The 19,615-nt window shown below is 50.3% G+C and overlaps 1 protein-coding gene across 1 annotated transcript in view; it reads right to left on the bottom strand.

The window, feature by feature from the left end:
- PAX5 (paired box 5) overlaps positions 1 to 19,615 on the bottom strand; it is a gene marked incomplete at its 5' end in the record, with an annotated part of 206,804 nt that overhangs the window by 151,047 nt on the left and 36,142 nt on the right. The window contains one exon of the mRNA XM_009890328.1: positions 13,321 to 13,496. Within this exon, the coding sequence (XP_009888630.1) occupies positions 13,321 to 13,496 (176 nt within the window). The remainder of the gene's footprint in view (positions 1 to 13,320; positions 13,497 to 19,615) is intronic.

The following is a 19,615-nucleotide window of genomic DNA, read 5'->3' as shown; positions in this document are numbered from 1 at the left end:
CCCCCCTCCCCACGGCTCCTCTCTCCCCAGCACCGACCGACCCGTCCTCTGCCAGCAGCCTCCACCATCCTACACACAGTGCCGAAAAATTGAAAGGAAGTGTAACACACACAGTCAAAATAAAGCGTAACACACCCCACCCTGCTGGAAACAGCAGTTTGATTTTTGCAGACCCAGCGCGTCATCCCTTTAGGCCACTCATGACCATGAGATACTCCTCAAACCCACTACTTCTCAGGACCTCAACTTGACATTTTCACCCCCAACAATAACAATTTCAGCCACAGGAGGAGGGAAAATGCACGACCCTCTGTCACTGCCTCCCCCGCAGCGCCTGGCATGGGTGAGCAGGGCAGGAAACACGGCCGGCAGCGCGGTCGAGTATTTCCCTATAGAGAAATACAGAGCAGAAGTACGAAGGCACACTCGGCATGTGCGTGAAGTTCAAATCAGTATCACCACACCTTCAACCCATCCCACCGACGGCTCCTGACACTCGAGAAGTCTTTGTGCAAATCTGCAAGAACGTTTGCGTTCCGTAATGCTTTCAGATACACCACCTGAAGGTACTTCAGAAACGCCATCTGAGAATCCTTTCCCACCGCCTCTGCCCGGGTGGACGCCGACAGGGAAACCCCCGGAGTTTGCTGCGTTTTGTGGCGTGTTGCAAAACAAACCCCTATCAACCCATGAACTCCCAAATTTCCGGCCACTTTCAAAGCTGGACACAAACACACCTTCGTTTTCCAAAGACTTGCACTTTTCCCGTTGGTGTCAATGGGAGCCTGGTGACCCTACGGGGGTCAGGAGTCTGCTTTTTTCCATTACGGGGGTGGCAACTTTCTCTGCAATTCCCCATCAAATCCCCAACATGGAACTGAACTCATTAAAAAAAAAAAAACAACCAAAAAAATCCCAAACAAAAAAAACCCACACCACAATCATATTTTTCCATGTTTTTTCTTTCATTTCTTCACCTGTGCCCAACACTGGAGTGAGAAGGGCCACAATGTTGCAAGCCAGTTTTCCTTATGGCATGTTTACGGAAAAGCCAGAAATGTAAGGACAAAATCTGTTTTCTGCAGATTTATGAAGCACTTTCTCGTCACGCATCCTTGGGGGCGGGGGGTTAGAGAGGCAGCAGGAACCGAACTCCCCGGGGGACAAGCTGTGCACAGTGGGTGATGCGACGGCCCCAGCACCGATCCCTGGACCAGAGCGTTTCGTGCAGTGAAGGGGACGTGCCGGGGAGGGCTTCAGGGGATGCAGAGGACGGGGACGCTCCATCCCTGTCATGGGTGCTGCATGCACGGTCTGTGGGAATGGAAACACTGGGAAGGGGAAACCTGGGGGATGACGCAGTGCTCTGCCGAGACGTTCAGTGAGGATGGACGGGCACAGAACCCCACCGATCTCGTGGGGTAAATCTTGAGCTGTTTGTCCCCTTTGCTAATTAGCAGAGACCTGCTGACAACCAACCCAATCAGCAGCAGGTCCAGAGGCTTTGGGACACGGCGCTAGCAGAGAAGGAGGGTCTGCCCTCGGGGACAGGGCAGCGTCGCCCACCCCCGAGACACCCGCTTCTGCGCTTCAACGCCCCATCCACCCTGCCTGCCCGTGGGACGGGGAAACCGGCTCCTCATCTTCAGAAAAAAACACCCAGGAACATCAGAAATTGTCTGCACCCAGGTATAGAAAACAAAGCAAAAGAGAGGCAGGCTGACCAAAGAGTGTGGTACCTATACGGTACCTATGGAACACCTATAGGGTGCTGGTTGTGGGTAAAGAGTGTCTGATGACACCCGCAGCCTGCCGCTGCTGGAGGCTCTGCACCTCCTCGCTGCCCAGAAAGGCTCCAGTGAGGGACTTCCTACGCAGAAAAATCATCAAAGGTGACAGCTTTCAGTGAAACATTTCAGTTTTTATCAAAACATTCTCTGTGGGAAAGACAGGTTCAGCCAGACGCGCCGCAGTTGCCATAATCATCGTTTTGCGGCTCACACGTCAGCTGCGCTGAGACGTCCGAGCGCTGCACACGCAGCGAAACATCACAGCGAGGACACGGCATCCACCGGTGGGGAACCCTCTGCCGGCATCACCCCAGCGCCTCTCCCACCCCGACAGCCGCCCCCATTTTTCTGCCCAAAGTGTATCTGGGGTCACACTTCCAAACTCCTCTCTGCAGTCCCAAGAGGCAGAGAGCGACCACCTGCCTGATGGAAAACACGGGCGCAGGGTCTGTGCCTTCAACAGAAACTCCCGCTCGTGCAAAGCCTCACAACTTGGCAAGGCTTGGAAAACCACTTGTCAGCCACACAATCTGGTGGCAATTTGTTGTCTACCTAAATTTTATCCGTTATTTCATTGTGTGGTTTAATTATTTAGGCAGGTCTCAATAACCGGTCAAACGCTCTTAGCCAAAGACAGCATTTGAAAAGCGCAGTTTTTCTGCCCGGTTCCACTCTGCAGCTCCCGTTTCGGAAAGACGCCCGCTGCCTCCAGCGCCCCGCTCCCTCCAGCGCTCCGGGCATGGCTCCGCCGGGCCGACCCAGAGCTGAGGTCAGCCCTGACCCCGGAGGGGACCTTTGCAGGACGGAGAATGAGCAGAGGGAACCCTGCCCGTCTGGGGTTGCCCTCATTCAATTATATTTTCAAGGTGAGAGGAGCAGGGCTGGAACCGTCCCCCTACACGTTAAGCTGCTCTCCTAATGTCAGCCTTTCCGTCCTTTCAGATTTAATTATTTTTTTTCATTCCAGCAAATTCTGCTGCCACCAGATTTTCAAGAAACCGTTATTCATATGAGTAGAGAGGAATTTTGAAATGAACCCTTTTTTCTGGAAGTGGCTTAGCTCCACTATTGCTTTTTGTCATCATACAGCCACTTCAGTAGGTTGTGTCATTCAACCCCTTCCTAAACAAACGGCAAACCAAAATGACGGCATTCTCCTGAAAACCCAGCAAACGCACCGCGCAGGCTGCTCGGGCCGCTGGGCGCCTCATCCCAGAGAGATCTCCATCTGCCCTGCACACCACGGGAACCAGGTGCTCCTCTCCCACCCCAACCACCCCTCTCACATTTTCCCTTGCAACTATACAAAGTCACACCACAACAGCTGGAATGAAGAGCAGAGAGCCGGACATGGAGGTTGTGGGATAATCCAGGCTGGAAGGAACCTCCAGAGGTCCCTCAAAGCAGGGCCAGCGACAGGGACAGGCCAGGTCGCTCAGGGCTTTATCCAGCTGTGTCTTGAAAACCACCATGAATGGAGACTGCACAACTTTTGTGGGCAACCCATGCCCCGCCTGACTGTCCTCAGGGGGAAGACGTGCTCCCGTGGACCCTGCAGAGCCTCTCCTGCATCAGCTCATGCCCCCGTTCCCTGTACTCCCACTGCCATGAAGAGTTTGGGTCCTTCTACAATGCTGTAGCACATCCAGATCTCCAGGTGTTCAACCGCTGTGCAGGGAGCGTTCTCTGAGAAACCGACCTTTGCTGATTAAAGGGATAGGCAGATTTAGAGAAAGCCTACAGAACGAGCATGAGACAGCAGCGACTTCCAAACCAAAGGGTGGAAATTGCATTTGAAGCTATTCAAAGCCTGCAAGATCCGGACATTTACCAGGGACTAAGAAGAGAAGTCTCGTTGCATTCTTCAAATGCTGGTGCGAGCCCTTCCCCTCAAGCATAATGTGTGCGGGCCAGCCATTAAATAAATCAATGGGCAAGTGTGTTTACCCACAGATTTGTCTCTCGCTCTCTGGCAGGTCTAACACAGACATAAGGAGGTTGGTCAATTTTGCTGTGACATAATCTTGGCCAACTCCTGCCATTGCATAACGTTGTCTTTTCCCACACAGCTTCAGGACGATTCCACACTTATTTTCCCATACAAGTGGAGCATCACACACATGTGCCGCAAAGAGCACGGATGACTCCCCGATTGTTTTTCAAAGGGACAAAGACTACATGAGCAATTACAATTCTACTTATCTTACTCATATATTACGCTTTGATGTGATATTGAAAATCTGATGGGTGGTCAGTAAATCACTGCTCTCCTTCAGCTCTCGGGCAGAGTCCACTGTTTGACTGGTGACTGTGACTTCTTCTGTAATGACAGACTCCCCATTATCTGTCTGCTGGTGACATGACACCTTGGAAGGGAGACTCCACTGAAGACGAAGGTGTGAGTTTTTATTTAAAACGTGCTGATGTGATAGACCTCGTTTATCTCTCTAAACTGAAAAAACCCCCATAGTTATTTACCACAAAACACATGATGAAAAAAGAGATATAGTTACGCAAAGCCAGGTCCCAAGTTGCAAGGAAATGTGGACACTTCTGGCAGGATAACAGGAGGGGAAAGCTTTTCTCAAATTTCCCAGCTCCATGCCACGCTGACGGAAGCCGTGCCAAGTCTCCTGGAGGAGACCCCCCACTGCCTTTGCAGGACTTTGGGTTCCGCTGCCATCACTGAGCTCCGGGTGTAAAGCTGGTGCAAAGTGCTGAGATGAAATTTGGTGCCTGGCAAAGCATCCCCAGCTGGAGACACACCGGCCACGGTGCCCTCGGTGCTGCACCGCACATCACCGACACCCCCTCCGCACGAGCCTCCGCACAACCCGGGGAGCGTGCCCGGGGAAAAACATCCCCCACCGCCTCTGTACAGAGCACAGAGAAAAGAGACGAGGACAAAGGGGATGTCAGAGCTCCAGACACAGCCGGGCACGCTGTTCCTTCCGCTGGGGAATCTCTGTTTTCACATATGGTCATGTCTGAGAGCAGCCAGGAGGAAAAAAGGGGGTGTTAAGAACCAGGAACGCACTGTAATTCCTGAAGGCGTCATCTGCCTTGGTATTTTGGGATTCCCCCTCCCTGCTGCGGCAAGAGGAGGAGGCGACAAGGACTCCTCTGGGTGGGAAACAGACCCATGCTCTGCCCTGCCAGAGCCAGTCGTGGTCCCCAGGTGAAGCCCCATGAGTCGGGGACGAGCACCGGGCATCAACGCAACACGGCAGGCTCAGGGGGACGCGGCATTGGCACAAACCCCATCCATCGCTGAGGCCCCTCCAACAAACTAACAGGCACCGGGAGAGCTCCAGTCTCGCAAACACACCCCGAAATCCCGGTACCCCTGAAATCCCGGTACCCTGTCTCTCCGCCTGGACCGGAGAGCAGGCATCCCTCGCGTTACCCCACCAGGGCTTCTTCCCACCTCTTTTGCTCACTGAAAGACCAGAGGTTTCCATTCCAGCCCCGGCTCACACAGACACAGAGCGGCAGGGTGCTCTCGGCAGAGACGGTGCCAATGCAGAGAGGCGTTTGCAGCGCACGCGGCTCCTGTCACGCTGCGTCCCCGCGTAACTCCCCGCCACCACAGCCCCCCTGTCACACGAAATACCTGCTGTTGCACAACACAGCCTGTCACCACCCAACACGACATGTCACAACACGGCGGCACACGCGGGGAATTCTGTGCAGTCTTCCGAAGCTCATGCACAAAAAAAGCCACTTGTAAGGGAGGGCAGAGCGGCAAGGATGCGAACGGGAGGTGTTGGACCAAGGAGCTGTGCTTTCTGCTGCTGTTCTACACGAAAAGGCTTTCTGCTCATGAGTTGGTTTTCGACTTTCTTACCTTGGAGAAAGAAGAAAGCACACAAAGTGGATCCTCAGCCCTTGGTAAGTTCTCTTTTGTCGCTCTTCTAGGAGGCTTTGATAGTGAACCATCATGAAAACAGCTCCTGGAAGCCCGTAAGACAAGTCCAGAGTAGAAGATGCCTCAACGGAGTCCTGTGGGCAGCGGCAGGACCTTCCCGCAGTGTGGTGGATGGGCAGCTGGTATGAGCCTTCAGCATCTCTTTTGCCAAAACTGTCCTAAATTCTTGCTGGAGCTGGTTTGGCCAGCCTGCTTCCCCACCGCCTCTTGGAGTGCTCTCACCCATTACTTCTGTCTCCATCCATCACAAACTGGAGCATAGGAAGTTCCATCTCAACCTGAGGAGGGCCTTCTCTGCTGTGAGGGCGGCAGAGCAGTGGCACAGGCTGCCCAGAGAGGTGGGGGAGTCTCCCCCTCTGGAGCCATCCCAAACCCGCCTGGACGCCGTCCTGTGCCACTGCTGGAGGTGCCCCTGCTCTGGTGGGGGTGGGATGGGGGAGCTCCAGAGGGACCTTCCAGCCCCCACCAGTCTGGGATGCTGTGATTCTGTGAAACTGCTTCCCTCTCCCCAGACATCACTCGTCTCCCCCATCCAGACAGCAAAGCCTCCGGGGACGTCCCCTTTCCCCAGACAGTGAGTGCGCAGCGCTCTTAGCCCCGTGCTGCCTGTTGCCCCCCCCAGCACCACCGTAGTGCAAATAAGCAACCAACCATGGCGACGGTGAACAGGAATGGGGTTCCTGGAGGCTCATCCTCCAGAAGCCAAGGGCAGTGCAAAGCTCTGAGCTCCCCCGAGCACCCGGGGGATGCTGGCGGACAGAGCAGCTCTACCTCTGCAGAATAACCCTGGTATTTCGCCGGGATGATGGCTGCCTGTGAAACGCAGGCAGCATCATCTCAGGGCTCGAAGGGCTTTGTGCACGGAGCAGCCCTTGAACAGCACCTCATGCAGGCAGATGTGGTAAGTGCAACTCCCATCTCCAGAGAGCCGCTGCTCTTTCCCGGTGAAGTGCTCTGTCACAGCTGACCAGTGGTCCTCTCCACTATTTTTGTAACCTCTTTAAATTTTGCCGTCATTTAAAGGTACTATTCAGCAAGAAAAAACATTACCAGCCTGAGATCTCTTTCTGAGTAGCCCCTCAAAGGACACTCTCCCCGTCTCTGCCCGCGCTCACCACCAGCCAGTGGAGATGGGCGGCACCAGTAGCGAGCGCATCTCTGCAGCACACACGTGCTGCCCGGGACACAGCACCCCACTTTGGGTTGTAAAGGAACAAAAACAACTGCTACACAAATCCAATGTCTTTTGAAAATATTTTATGTTAAAAATACAGAAAAATATTTCTTGTTCAAAGAGGAAAAATATACTGCATGACGACACTGATCTAGGTATGTTCAGAAGGTGTTCCCGCCCCGGAAGGGACAGGTCCCCCTACAGAGAGCGGGAGCAGCAGGGAGCTCTGCGCGGCCTGACCCCCTGCCGCGGTCACGGGCGCCCGCCGCGCTCCCATCTGCCGTCCCTCCACCACCCTGCCGCCCGGACCCCGCGCCCTTTCCATTCGGTAGGGGTATTGATCTGCTGGCAGCAATGGGCTGGATAATTAGCCAGGAATTAGGGTTTCTATTACAGCCAGGAGGCTGCCCCAGCTGATTTATCACCTGAATAATTTACTGTGATTGAAAGGAAATTAAAATGAACTCCATTTGACAACTGTGCGCTTTTATGGGCTTTAGTGAAGACTCAAAATCCAAATTAATAGCCTGGTGTTGTTTAATAGTCTACCGAGAGTAAATATGGGAAGGTTTTTCCTCTCCTGATGTGCTCGCTTATGCTGGATTTTAGAGTTGTTTTTTTTTCCCCTCCCACCAATAAAGCCACAGACGGGGTCAGAGGAGGGCGCGGATGTAAAAGCCACAGAGCCGCTTGTTGTCTCGTTTCCCTTTTTAACTCGCTCTTCGTTTACCACACTCTGCCACAAAAGCCGTGGGCAAGAGCTTGCATTTACACGCTCAAATCTCTTCTGCAGGTCAAGGAAAGATTTGGCTCCAGATGTTCCAAATAGCCATGAGTTAGTGCCGTAATTTTCACTGTTGCTGGACAACACAAAGTTTTAGGAAGATGCAAGCACATACTAGCTCTGCACTTCTCATCGCAAGGCTCAGCACATTTTAAGAAGATCCTCAGCAGCCACTGTCCACCAAAGGTAGTGTCCCTCAGGAAGAAACATATTATTCACATAAAGAGAAAAATGAGTCACCCTTTCTGGCTCCAACTGACTTTTTCTGACTTTTCCTTTATCTGACATGTTTCTGAGTTTTCCCTGTGACTCCTGAAGATCAAACTCCAACACAGTAAGGAGGACTGTACATCTCCACACTCTCATCTCACAGCTCCATACAGTGAAAAACAAACTTTTATCTTTCCAAGATGGCAAATACTTGCCCAGATAAAAGTAAAACCTGAAGATTTTTTAAAGGACTTACGCCCCTGTCTCGGTCAGTTCAGAGAACTTCTCCATCACCACTCTGAGACAGAGGGCAATCAGGTTTTACCCTTGTGCAAAAATCCCCTCATTGCAGGGAGGTTGGACTAGATGACCTTTAAAGATGCCTTCCAACCCAAACTGTTCTAGGATTCTATGATATTTTTTCCAGCTTTTTTCAATTTATTAGTAATTTTTTCAGGTTCATTATTTATCCAAATTTCATCTGCCTCTGCTTATCTCCAGATCCAGTCTCACCTGCACTGCATGTCATGAATACATGTATTAGTACATGTTCGCCTGGTTTCTACCTAAGCCCAGAATATCTACATTTTATCCAGAAATGAGTATGAGAACAGATATTCACTTTAGTCCTAGCTAAAAGCAATGGGAAAGCATCAGCAAGGGCCTGGGAATTATCCGCTGTTAGCAGCACGCTGTTCTCTTCAAAGTCGGTGACCTACATAGTGTTGAATCTGGTCACATCATGTTATGCCTCATTATGGCCCTGATCTGAAGTCTATTGAAGTCAATAGAAATATTCCTCTTGGCTTCAATGAGTATTCGATTGGACCCATGTGTGAAGCTGAAAATACAAGAGAATCCATTTCTGTTGTGGACAGAAAACCAGCATAGATAATTCTCTTCTTTATTCTGAGGAAATTAACGCACTGCCTCTCCCGGAGAGCCCATCCTGCTGTACATCCTTCATCCCGCCGTCTTCCCTGGCAGAGACCTTCCTCCTGCTGTCTCAGCCACCAAAACCACACCGGTCTGTGAGCCCCGGGCGTCCCCCGGCGCCATCCAGCCCCCCTTGCCCCAGCTGGCAGATGTCTCCCAGGTCTCGGCTGATCTCCAGGAACATCTCCTGCTTTAACTGGAGAACGTTTGAGTCGACAGTTCACAAGAGGGACACCACGGGCTCAGCCAGCCCGGGACGGCTCCCCCGGGCAGAGCTCCTCCATCCCTCTAGCTGGAATCGCGGGACGCCAGTGGGGGACGATCGGCCTCACGGCCACACAGAGAGGACCGCTGAGTACAGCCAGCTCCTCCCGCTCCTCCAGCTGGAGGCTCCTAATGGACGAAGGAATGGCAGGTGACACCAGCCGGTGCAGCAGCTCTGTGCATAGGAAGGACATGGGATGAGCCCCAGTTCTGGATAAAACCTGACCTGGCAGTGCAGCGGCCATGAACGGAGGGTTTTGCCGTGACAGCGGCCAGGTGGGAGTGCTGTGGTCCGCCACGGACGTAGCTGTACAGCGCAACTCCAGGGCAGGCAGGGGAAAGCCGCTCCTTGCATCAGCGCGGCGTTGCTCGGAGGAGGACAAGCACTGTGACCAGCCTCCCCCGTGGAGTGTTACTGCACCGCAGAGCCGACCCCAGGGAGCAGCGGGGCCCGTCCCCACGCATGTCGAGCGGCGCAGGGAGGAGAGCAGGAGCTGCTGCAGCCCAGGAGGCCGACGCCATGGAGGCTTTCCTTCACTGACACCCGAGGATGACGCGACATTCAATCCACGGACTTTGCCCCAGGCGATGAAGGAGCATACAGTGCTGGTGGCCGCGGCCGTGAGCAGAACAGCAACGCAACGGCGGTGCTGCGAACACGCCACTACGTGCACTTCCAAATCCGTGCCCAGAAATACGTGAAATCGGTTTTCCACGAACATTCGCAGCCAGTGCAAATCGATCACAGGCTGTTTGCAAAATAATGCGCGCAAAAGGGCACAAACATGAGGGAAAAGCGTTCATTTTATACACGGATTCATGTTTGTGGCAGGTTTGTCGGGGGCAGGGGGGCCAGGGCGCTTCCAGAGAACAGACTTTATGCCGTGGTGACTCCCCGTGACACACAGACACGAGAGGACGCGGACAGCCACCCCTCAGCCGCGGGACTCCCAGATGAGTGACATCACCCGCCACTGAGCACCTCTTATGCTCCGCACCCATCGCTGTCACATACCTGTGCTGCAGCGCACACGCACCGCATGCACGGCCGCACTGCCGCGCTCCAGGTGGCAAAATGAGGCAAAAAATCGGAGACGCCTTAAGTCTGCCCCCCGATGCACACAGCCGGACACAGCCTTTAATTACAGGAGCCCACGGTGGGACCCCTGCCTCACCCAGCGCCTGCCACGGGCACCGTTCCTGAACAAAGGACTGTCTGCTGTTTTATTTTCCTGTCGTAGTCCAGCGGATGCCTTCTCTCTCAGCATTGCCTGAGTCCTTCCCCAAAGAGAAGTATTCATTCCCTATGGGTCCTTCCATGGAAGGCACAGCTCACAGCAGATGTGAAAACTCAGATGATGCTTGTCAAGAGCACAACGTATTTTGAGGGGAGAAATAACTCACAAGACTCCATTTTATACAGGTGAACTGAAGGAAACATTAAAGATGTAAAGCAAAGGAAACAGACTGGAAGCACTGTGGCAGCAGTGAGCAAGCACTCCCACACAGCCCATCCACACCACTACCTACTGGAGGGGCAATGTACACCTTCCAACAGGCAAGTCCAAATTTTGTCCAGAAAATGCATCAGGAGGACTTTGGGCAGCAGGAGCCAGCCTTCAGCCGGGGACCGAGGATGCTGCGGCTGCAAACGCTTTGCTGTGCCACAGGGCACTGTTCCCAGTGCCCAAGGAAGGAGGAAGACTTGGAGAGGAGCCTCAAAACAGGGAGGGAAAGGAACTTCCTTGTCTAGAGAATAGCAACTCTTCCAGTAAAATAGCTGGAGCCCTCCTCAGGTGAACAACACAGGAACACCAACAAGTTTCTGTGCCCAAGTACAGTTAGTGATGTTCAGCCAGCTGCTACTGGACCAAGTTTCTAATAAAACAAATCAGCAGTGGGTGAGCAGCTCCTCCTAGACTTCTCCCCACATCTCGTCCCTACGAGGAGGAGCATCATTTCCTTATTTTCCTCTGCAGAAATAGGTCGGGACTCCGTACACCCACCGCTGACTGAGCTCCTAACACACGGCTTCTGGGCTCCGCGCACTCCCCACAGCCAGATGCTGGAGGTAGGTGCTGGTTTACTACAACGATCTATTGCAGGGACAACTCTGGTTTTCCAAGTCACATCATTAATGATCTCAGAATTTTCTCTCTCATTGATTTATTCGGCCTTACTAATTGATCCAGACAGCTTCTCCGCTTTGGTTGAGTCACGACAGCTTTGCTTGACTCGCCAAAGAGGTAAAACGCGACTGCTTGGGAAAGGGGTGGAGGTCATGCTGCATCCTTGTGAACCAGAGCTGATCATACACATCTCATGCATTCATGTTGAAAGTCACACTTTATATGCCACGAAAAACAGAAGCCAACCCTAAACAGCCGCAAGCCCTTAACCATGGCACAGCCTTCCAAAAGCAAGCAACAATGGTCTGACCCATGTGAAAGCAAACAACTACGCACTCCATTTGTAGTTAAACTTAAAAACGCCTGGGCAAGGTGGTTCTGCAGAGCACCTTTTGTAACACATTTCTCAGCATCTGTCTGACTTCCCAAGGCATGCAGAGAGTACCCCGTTAACCAGATTAACAGGAGCATATCTTCAGAGCATACCTCTCTGGCGGCACAGCCATTCTAGTCACAGCTGCTTACATGGACACAGGGAGATCCCTGCTCCACCAACAGCCAAATATCCCGTACTTGACAATCTTCAAGTTAATAATACTTCAGCAACATCCTCATTCAATTCTCCCATTCTTCCTATTAAACCAGCAAAAGTTTATCTCTGGATAAACGTTCACTGATGGACTGCCTCCCTGGAGCTGCAGTGACAGGACTCAGAGACTTCAGAACACAGAAACAAAGAAACGATCCTCTTCCATCACCACTCTCTTTGTAATGACTTTTTTTGGCATGTAAAAGTGAAAGAGGGACAGATCTAACACCACACAACTCCTAAGTGACCAGCACTGGGAAGGCTGGCTGCAGGAGTGGGCGCAGTGCCTGTCCTCTCCAGTATCACCCGTGTTCAGATGGGTTAACCACCATCTAGTGGTACGTGAAGGCCACTTCACCTTCCAGAGACACCGCTTCTTTGGCTTTCCTAACGAGTTTTTTTAAAAAATCAAATTGACCTCAGCGCTTTCCCCGGTCTTTTTCCAGCTTGAGTTCAGATCTGCAGAGTTTCTCAGGGAATACAAACCAGAAAGCACAAAACCAGCAGATGCTAGTGAAAAACAAATGGCTCTATAAATGAAATAACAAACGACAGAGGTGAGCTTAAAGGCATGAGGAATTTCTACTCTACCATATGACTTTCAGCCTAAGTAAGTAATTTTTCAAAAAATTGATACCAATACATATTCCTTAACTAGAGCCACGATGGCAGTTGGCTGCCATGAGATAATCGCCAGTGGCTCTCAAACGTATAGATTCTTCCAAGGGAAATCAGTGTTTGCCTGCAGTTCGAGAGTTCATCCACCTCGCTAAAAAGCAGGTCTAATACTAAGAACACTGAAGATTAATGGCCGGATACATCATTAAGTAGAAAGCTACTATTGGTGCTGACAGCAATATATGCTTTTCCACCTCCCTCTCAGCAGCTAAATTAAAGGCTGCCACCCAAGAAGAAGAAAACACAGAGAGACGGAGCTCATCAGTTTTTGCATGTGCTTCTGTATTGCGCCTGCAAAAATGGAACTTTCCCAAAAAATTAGTGCCAAGTCCTTCTCAAACACACTGCTAATCTGTAGGTGCAACTAATTTACCTTCACACACTAATTGGGTGTTTCTCTCGGCAAATGGCCAATTACATGCCTAATAAGCCATTTCTGGGTACAAAAATCTAATTTGTGTGCACAATCATGCTAACTATGAACCAAAATTAGGCACTGAGTTTTGCAAATCTTCTCCTTGTTACCTGCGTAGCCTGCTTTTGATCTAACAAAAGCATCAGAAGCTGTGATGCTCTTTAAGGACTCATTTGATGTAACTGGCCCAGATCAGGTGTAATTTCATACCCAAACACTTGCTAAAGTTTACACAACAGGCGTTTTCCTTCATTTTTTAATTCTCAAGTCTTTTATGGCTAATGTGCCATAAAAGGGCTTGATATGACACCTTTTCTACATGTTTTCCTACTGAGATTCTGAGAAGTGTTTGGTGACGTCCACCAAGCAGATCTCTGCCAGCAGAAAGCACATCTGGAAAACACTGAATGTTTGCAATAGTACCTGCTCTGGTTTGATGGGCTCAGTTGTTGTGAAAATGTCGGAGTAATGTTGCCTCTCGAAGACTCGATCCAACACTTCTAGCTGCTGCTGAGTGAAAAGGTCTCCTCGCATCTGTTTCCGAAGAAAATCTCTGCCCGGGAGAGAATGGCCGTTTGGTACTGGAGATTCCTGAATACCTTTCAAAGAAGAGAGAGAAGACAGAGGATAAGTAAGCATCACAATGATGAGACCTACAGAGAAGTGTCTCATTCATGGTGACACCATGAGGACTCTCCGAAAGGAGGTTACAAGCAAGATGTGTATTGCCAGAAGATTATCTGACCAGTCTTCCACCACAGCCAACCCTCAACACAATTTACCATCCATGGTTTCACACTTAATTTAAAGGCGGGACAAAGGATAATGGTCACATCTTTGCTCGCATCACTTTTACACCACCGCCTGGTTCATGGTCTGGATCCAGGAGGACATGGGAGGATAAGTACAGCACCTGATGTCAGTCAGTCACAGTCCACCCGGGTCAGCCCCAGCAGATCCCCTTTGCCCAGTCACGGCCCATACGCTTCACCCCCGTCCTGCGGGACCTGCAGGTCTCGCTCACCTCCGCCCCATGCCGAGCTCTGAGCTATGCCGTGCTGGTGTCAGGGAGCAGGGACTCCGTCCAGCACCACCTCCCGCTGGCAGCAGCCGGCCAGGCGACCTCCAAGCCACCAGCACTGCCCGTGACATACTGCGACGGGACGTCCCTGGGGCTGCAGCTCCCTCAGCAGGGCCCGACGCCACGCACCCTCCCGGCACTGCACTCTCGCTGGGTTTTTCTGCAGCTTATCAGCACGATGAAAGCCGGGGCTCCAGGGCACAATTTCCTCTCTCTCCCCTTTGGCAGAGCTTTTTAGCAGAAGTCATAAGTGATTGCCCATGGCTGAAAAGCCATGAGACGAGTTTGAGAAATGTTTAGATTGGCAGTTCAAAAAGACGCTCGCAATAGAGGGCCTTGTTTCAATTTGCTTTTTGCAGATTCACAGTGGTTTTTCTACTTTTCCTTCACCTGTCAGTGCTCGAAATGTGTCTTTTATGCGCTGAAAGCTGAGGTCTGCAGTATTCCCAGGACTCCAGGAGGTGGAACTCCAGGAACAACAGTAAATATCAGATTTCTTCTCCAGATGGCAACACCGCACCAGACAGAGGGAGGGAATGTTTTAAAAATAGACTCTCGCTGCCAAGACAGTTTTGAGGAGCAGAATTCAAATGCATCGTTAACAAGAAGATTTTCATGAGTGTTGCAGTGGCTTCCTGTCCAAGTAGTCTGCAGAGGTGTATCACCACTCAGACCACCTCTGGTGGATTCTGCATCAAGTTTTCTGACGGCAAGGATCAGAGGCAGTCTGCGCAAAGACACGCCGCTGTTGCTGCAGACACCGGTTTTGTCCCCAGGCATCTGCTGGCCATCAGTAACACGGGCGATGCCCCGTGGACAAGATTGTTCACAGAGGACTATTGATTTGAGATCATCCTTCAGTGCACCTGGATTTTGCAGAAAACACTGCGTGTCCACAAAACTGGACTGCTTTAAGACAGACCTCTCAAAGTGGGGGACTGACCCGCAGAAACACTTTTTCAGCCTAAGTGACTCTGTAACAAACCGCATACCCTGAACAGGTTATTTGGTGTCAGCAATTACTGCTGAAACTTCCTTCTATATTTTAGTTTGGCAATTTAGGCATTTTTAGCTTTGTATTTACCTGTTTAGACAAAGTCATGCACTTAAATCAAGAGTAGACAACGTTGGCTTTGGTAAAGTGCAAGGATCTGTTTATTCCACACAGGAAAAAAACCCTGAACCTGTCCTCTGAGCGGAAAGTCTACGCGTGTGTACAGAGCTGTGAAAAAACACAGAGGGATATAAGAGAGCAGTGTATCTTTAAATCTTTTTTCTTTTTTTTTTTTTACTATTCTAAATCAAATAATATCTAATAGACCTAGTGCTGGGTTTAGTCAACCATGGCTTATAAAATTAAAATTCTGGTTGCTAGCTGCATGGTAGCAAAAGGCCGGGGAGACCCTGTCTCTGGAGCACGGAAACGCTGGCTTTAAATTTCAGGTTAAACTAATGTTATTCACAATTTGGCATCAAAGTTAAAGCTTTATGCAGTTTCGGTCTAAAGGGGGTGATGAAAGGGAGTGAAATGATTCAAGACGTGGTATGACCTGGAAAATGTTCTTGGCGACGCCAGTACGATTTGCGCATTGTTTATACACCCAGAGATCAGGTGTATAATGAGACCCCATCGCACTTAAATACCGAGCAGCTGACCTGCGTTTCCCTGGCAGCACTCGCGTTACGGAGGGCAGCTCCGGATGTTTTTGGGGTGAATACGCTGGAGAAGAGGAGCCGGCAATGGCGCAGTGGCTGGGGCGGCTCCGGCCCCCGTCCAGGGGCACCACGTCCAGAGGGGCGGCTGGGGACCGGCAGGGAGAGAGACACCGCCGTGCGCCACCGCGCCGGCACGGCCGCCTCCATCGCAGCCTCTGAGGCGCGCGCCCCACGGCAGCCGGGCTGTGCCCAGGCGATGGAGCGTCGCAGACAGGGTTTGCTGCCAGGGAGCGACCCGGCAGAGACGGGACAGGGCAGTGACCAGCGGGGCGGCTGTCACTGCCCAGAGGACCCAGCGCCTTCGTGAGAGGAGACCGGGCACCGCTCAAACCTGGCTCGCCCTGGTTGTCGCTCCCTCTCACCACCCCGTGAACGAAGGGACAGCTCGCTCTTTTGCAAAATGCTCCCCAAACTCCCGCTAATCGCAGGTAAGTGCTGCATTTCGCTGCACAAGTAAAGGACTACACGCTGCACATGACACCTGAAAGTTCGTGAAGGTCTTTGGGATGCGTTTGGCTGTTAGACATTATATGAATGTGAGATAATTACCATTAGCATTATGCATTGTTTGAATACACTCAAATATCTTCGATAATTAAAATACTGTTGGCAGGTTTGAAACACTTTGGGTTATAAATAGGCTCCAGGGAGTGGTAAAAACATTTTTCATATAATCAATGCATCCACCTAGGAGGGTTATGTTTTGTTGACAGTAGCACTACGTGTGTACCTACCTACTCTGCAGAACAATTAGTTCCCAGTCCAATGGCTTCTTTCCAGAAATGCTAATGAAGAGCACAGATACAACACTCCCCTTAACGCAAAGGAGGGCATTCTTCTCAGACAAGTGTTCCATCCCTGATCTCAGCAGATCACACACAGCTGAAGGCTAACACAACCTTAATATTACACACCTGCAAAGCCTTCCTAGGGCTGACCCGAGCGAACGGTCCGGGCACCGTCAGGCACAGAACAGACCCACCTCTGAAAAGAGACACCACACACCGCCTTGCTGACCAAAGGCTGCCTGAACGGTGCGGCTATCATCCACAAAGACTATGGCTTCATTACCTAAGAACAAGTCATTTTCTGGGGACCTAAGCAAATGGGAAGGTCAGTTTATGCAATTCGATAAATTGTGCTTTAGCCTTTTTTAACATGTTTTTACAGTTAAATACTTGTGTGTCGTGGTTTAACCCCAGCCAGCACCTAGGGCCCCGCAGCCGCTCTCTCCCTCCAGACCCCCCTCCCCGGCAAAGCAGGGAGAACAGGGAGAAAAGGGATGGGGGGAATCATGGGTTGAGATAAAAACAGTTTAAGAGAACAGTAACAGAAGAGGGAAAAAAAAAATATATATACACAAAATAAAGTGATACAATGCAAGTCACTCTCACCACCTGATGATGGGTTCTCCGGCCCATCCTGAGCAGCGATCGCGGATCGTGGATTTAGGATGAGAGGAAATGGGTTAAAGTTATGTCAGACAAGGTTTAGATTAGATATTAGGAACATTTGTTTCACTGGAAGGGTTATTAAACATTGGAAGAGGCTGCCCAGGGAGGGGGTGGATCCGCCATCCCTGGAGGTGTTTAAAAAAAGGGTAGATGTGGTACTTGGGGACGTGGTTTAGAGGTGGTTTTGTCAGGGTTGGTTAATGGTTGGACTTGATCTTAAAGGTCCCTTCCAACCTCAGCAATTCTATGATTCTATGATCTCTGCCCCCCGGCCAACCCCCATTTATATACTGAGCGCGACTCTGTGTCACTGAATACTCCTTTGGCCAACTCGTTCTGCCTATGCTCCCTCTCAGCTTCTACAGGAACCTGAAAAAGTCCTCAGCCAATGTCAACTTTACTTAGCAATGACTAAAACAACATGTGCTATCAACATTATTCTCATACTCAATCCAAAACACAGCAGCTACTAGAAAGAAAATTAACTCTGTCCCAGCTGAAACCAGGACGTTATCCATGACGTGTTTTCTGAAACAGCAGAAGAATATTTGAAATTGCTAAATAAGCCTAAAACAGATTTTAGCGATGCTCACCACGTAACTCACTTGATTTAAAATACTGTTTTGCTTATACGTTTCTGAGACTATGGGCCAAAATAAGGAGAGCACACGAGGCTTAACCCTATCTTCACAAACCACCAGAGCGTGTTTAAAAGCCCTAAAGCATAGTATTAAAAAAACAAGGCAGAATATAAATGTACCAATAAAAACCATTGGAATAAAGAAAAGGATCAAAACCACCTTGTCTCTTTTTATTTGGAGAGGGACGGCAGCACAATTCAATTACTGCGTTACGAAGCGGCGCTGTGGAATGTCACGGGACAGACCCTGCTCGGGGCTCCAGCGAGGGACCTCCTCTGGGTGACAGAGGCTGAGAAACGGGCACCCCCCGCAAATCCTACTGGAACAGTATTTCCCGTGTAATTAATAATCATGGTGTGCCATGAAGTACACACCTCCGTGGTACGTCTGTCTGATGCGGTGCTTTGCTGAAGGAAAAGAGAGAATCTTCTGGTTTCAGGTTTCCAGATTGTTTTCTTTTTTTTTTTAAACGACGTGGTTTTACAGGGTTAATCAAGGAAGTAAATAGCTAGTACCATGAACAGCCCATATTCATAAAGGACATGGTTTCTGTCTCTAATTTGTACTGTCCAACTTCATTACCTGGTATCATACCTAATTACTCCACCTTATAGGGAAATTCAGGCTAATTAGGAAGGATGTTATTCACCACATTTAAAACATTATGAAGCAAATGAAATATTACCAGGAGGCAAAAAGGTGATTTGTTTCCTTGTAGCACGCCTGTAAATTAGTCCGGAGAAGATAAAGACTTTGTTTAATTACCATTTGGAAGGCTTTGTTTAAAACGTAAACTGAATTTTCATGGCAGCTTCTCGGGACCGTGTGCATTTGGCAGTCAGCAGCTTCACGCTCTGCCCAGTAAGGCGTTACTTTCAGAACCACGTACACAGTCAGAGATCTTTGCATTTACACTATTTGAGTTTTGTAAGCACCGTTATTTATTTTTTCAAAGGACAGTATCACTAAAAAGAAGCTGTATATTTTGAAGCGTATATAGCTGATCATCGCGCAAATATTTTCAAGAGAAATCACTATATTTCACGAAGATGGGTATGGGTTTTGCCGTAGATCAAAGTGAGAAAGAGGGGAAAAAAAAGATAAATCATCAGAGATCCAAAAATACTTTTCATTTGGAGAAGATATCAGGCCATTTCGATGGCACTGATAGAGTCTCTGCTCTGTCTCCATTACCCACTGAAGGCAGCCGGAGTCAGGAGCTGACTACGCTAGATTATATTCCCTATAAGATGGTCACCAATATATATATATATGATCTTCAACCTCTATTGATTGACCAATTTCACAAGCAAAGACTGGTGAAATGAAGCTGAAATGAACATCATGCTTTAACTCATTGAACCCATCAGGCCTGAGTTAATCTCACTGCCCACTGTCTCTGATAGAATTCAATTGATCAATCATGTTTCGGTGATAGTACCATTTCAGTGGCTTATTGCTTCTTCATTTCAAGGCTTGACCTGTTAGATACACTTGGACCAGCTCCTCTCCTCCTGGAGACACACAGACCAGCGTCTGCCGACGGCAGCGCATTGTCCTGCCTCCGGCCGTGGAAAAGCTCGGGAGGGGGTCGCTGATCACTCCCACCTTTGCTTTGTGTTTTTAGGGGTATTTCACCAATTTTGCAGTCGAGATGGGTGCGAGGACACACGGAGCCCAAGCGGCCCAAGCCCTCCGGTCAGCGCCTGCCATGGCCACCCCACACTGACCCCTTGGATGAGCAGGGAGAACACCGGGTTTGCGGCTCGTCTGTGCTCCAGCCCCCGCGTCCGGTGCCAGCGGCACACTGGCTGCCATGGCCGCCG

The sequence above is a fragment of the Charadrius vociferus genome, unplaced genomic scaffold (assembly GCF_000708025.1).
Source record: "Charadrius vociferus isolate BGI_N301 unplaced genomic scaffold, ASM70802v2 scaffold1608, whole genome shotgun sequence".
Lineage (NCBI taxonomy): Eukaryota > Metazoa > Chordata > Aves > Charadriiformes > Charadriidae > Charadrius > Charadrius vociferus.
Note: the sequence above shows the minus strand (reverse complement) of the source record. Positions and strands in the feature narration are given on the sequence as shown.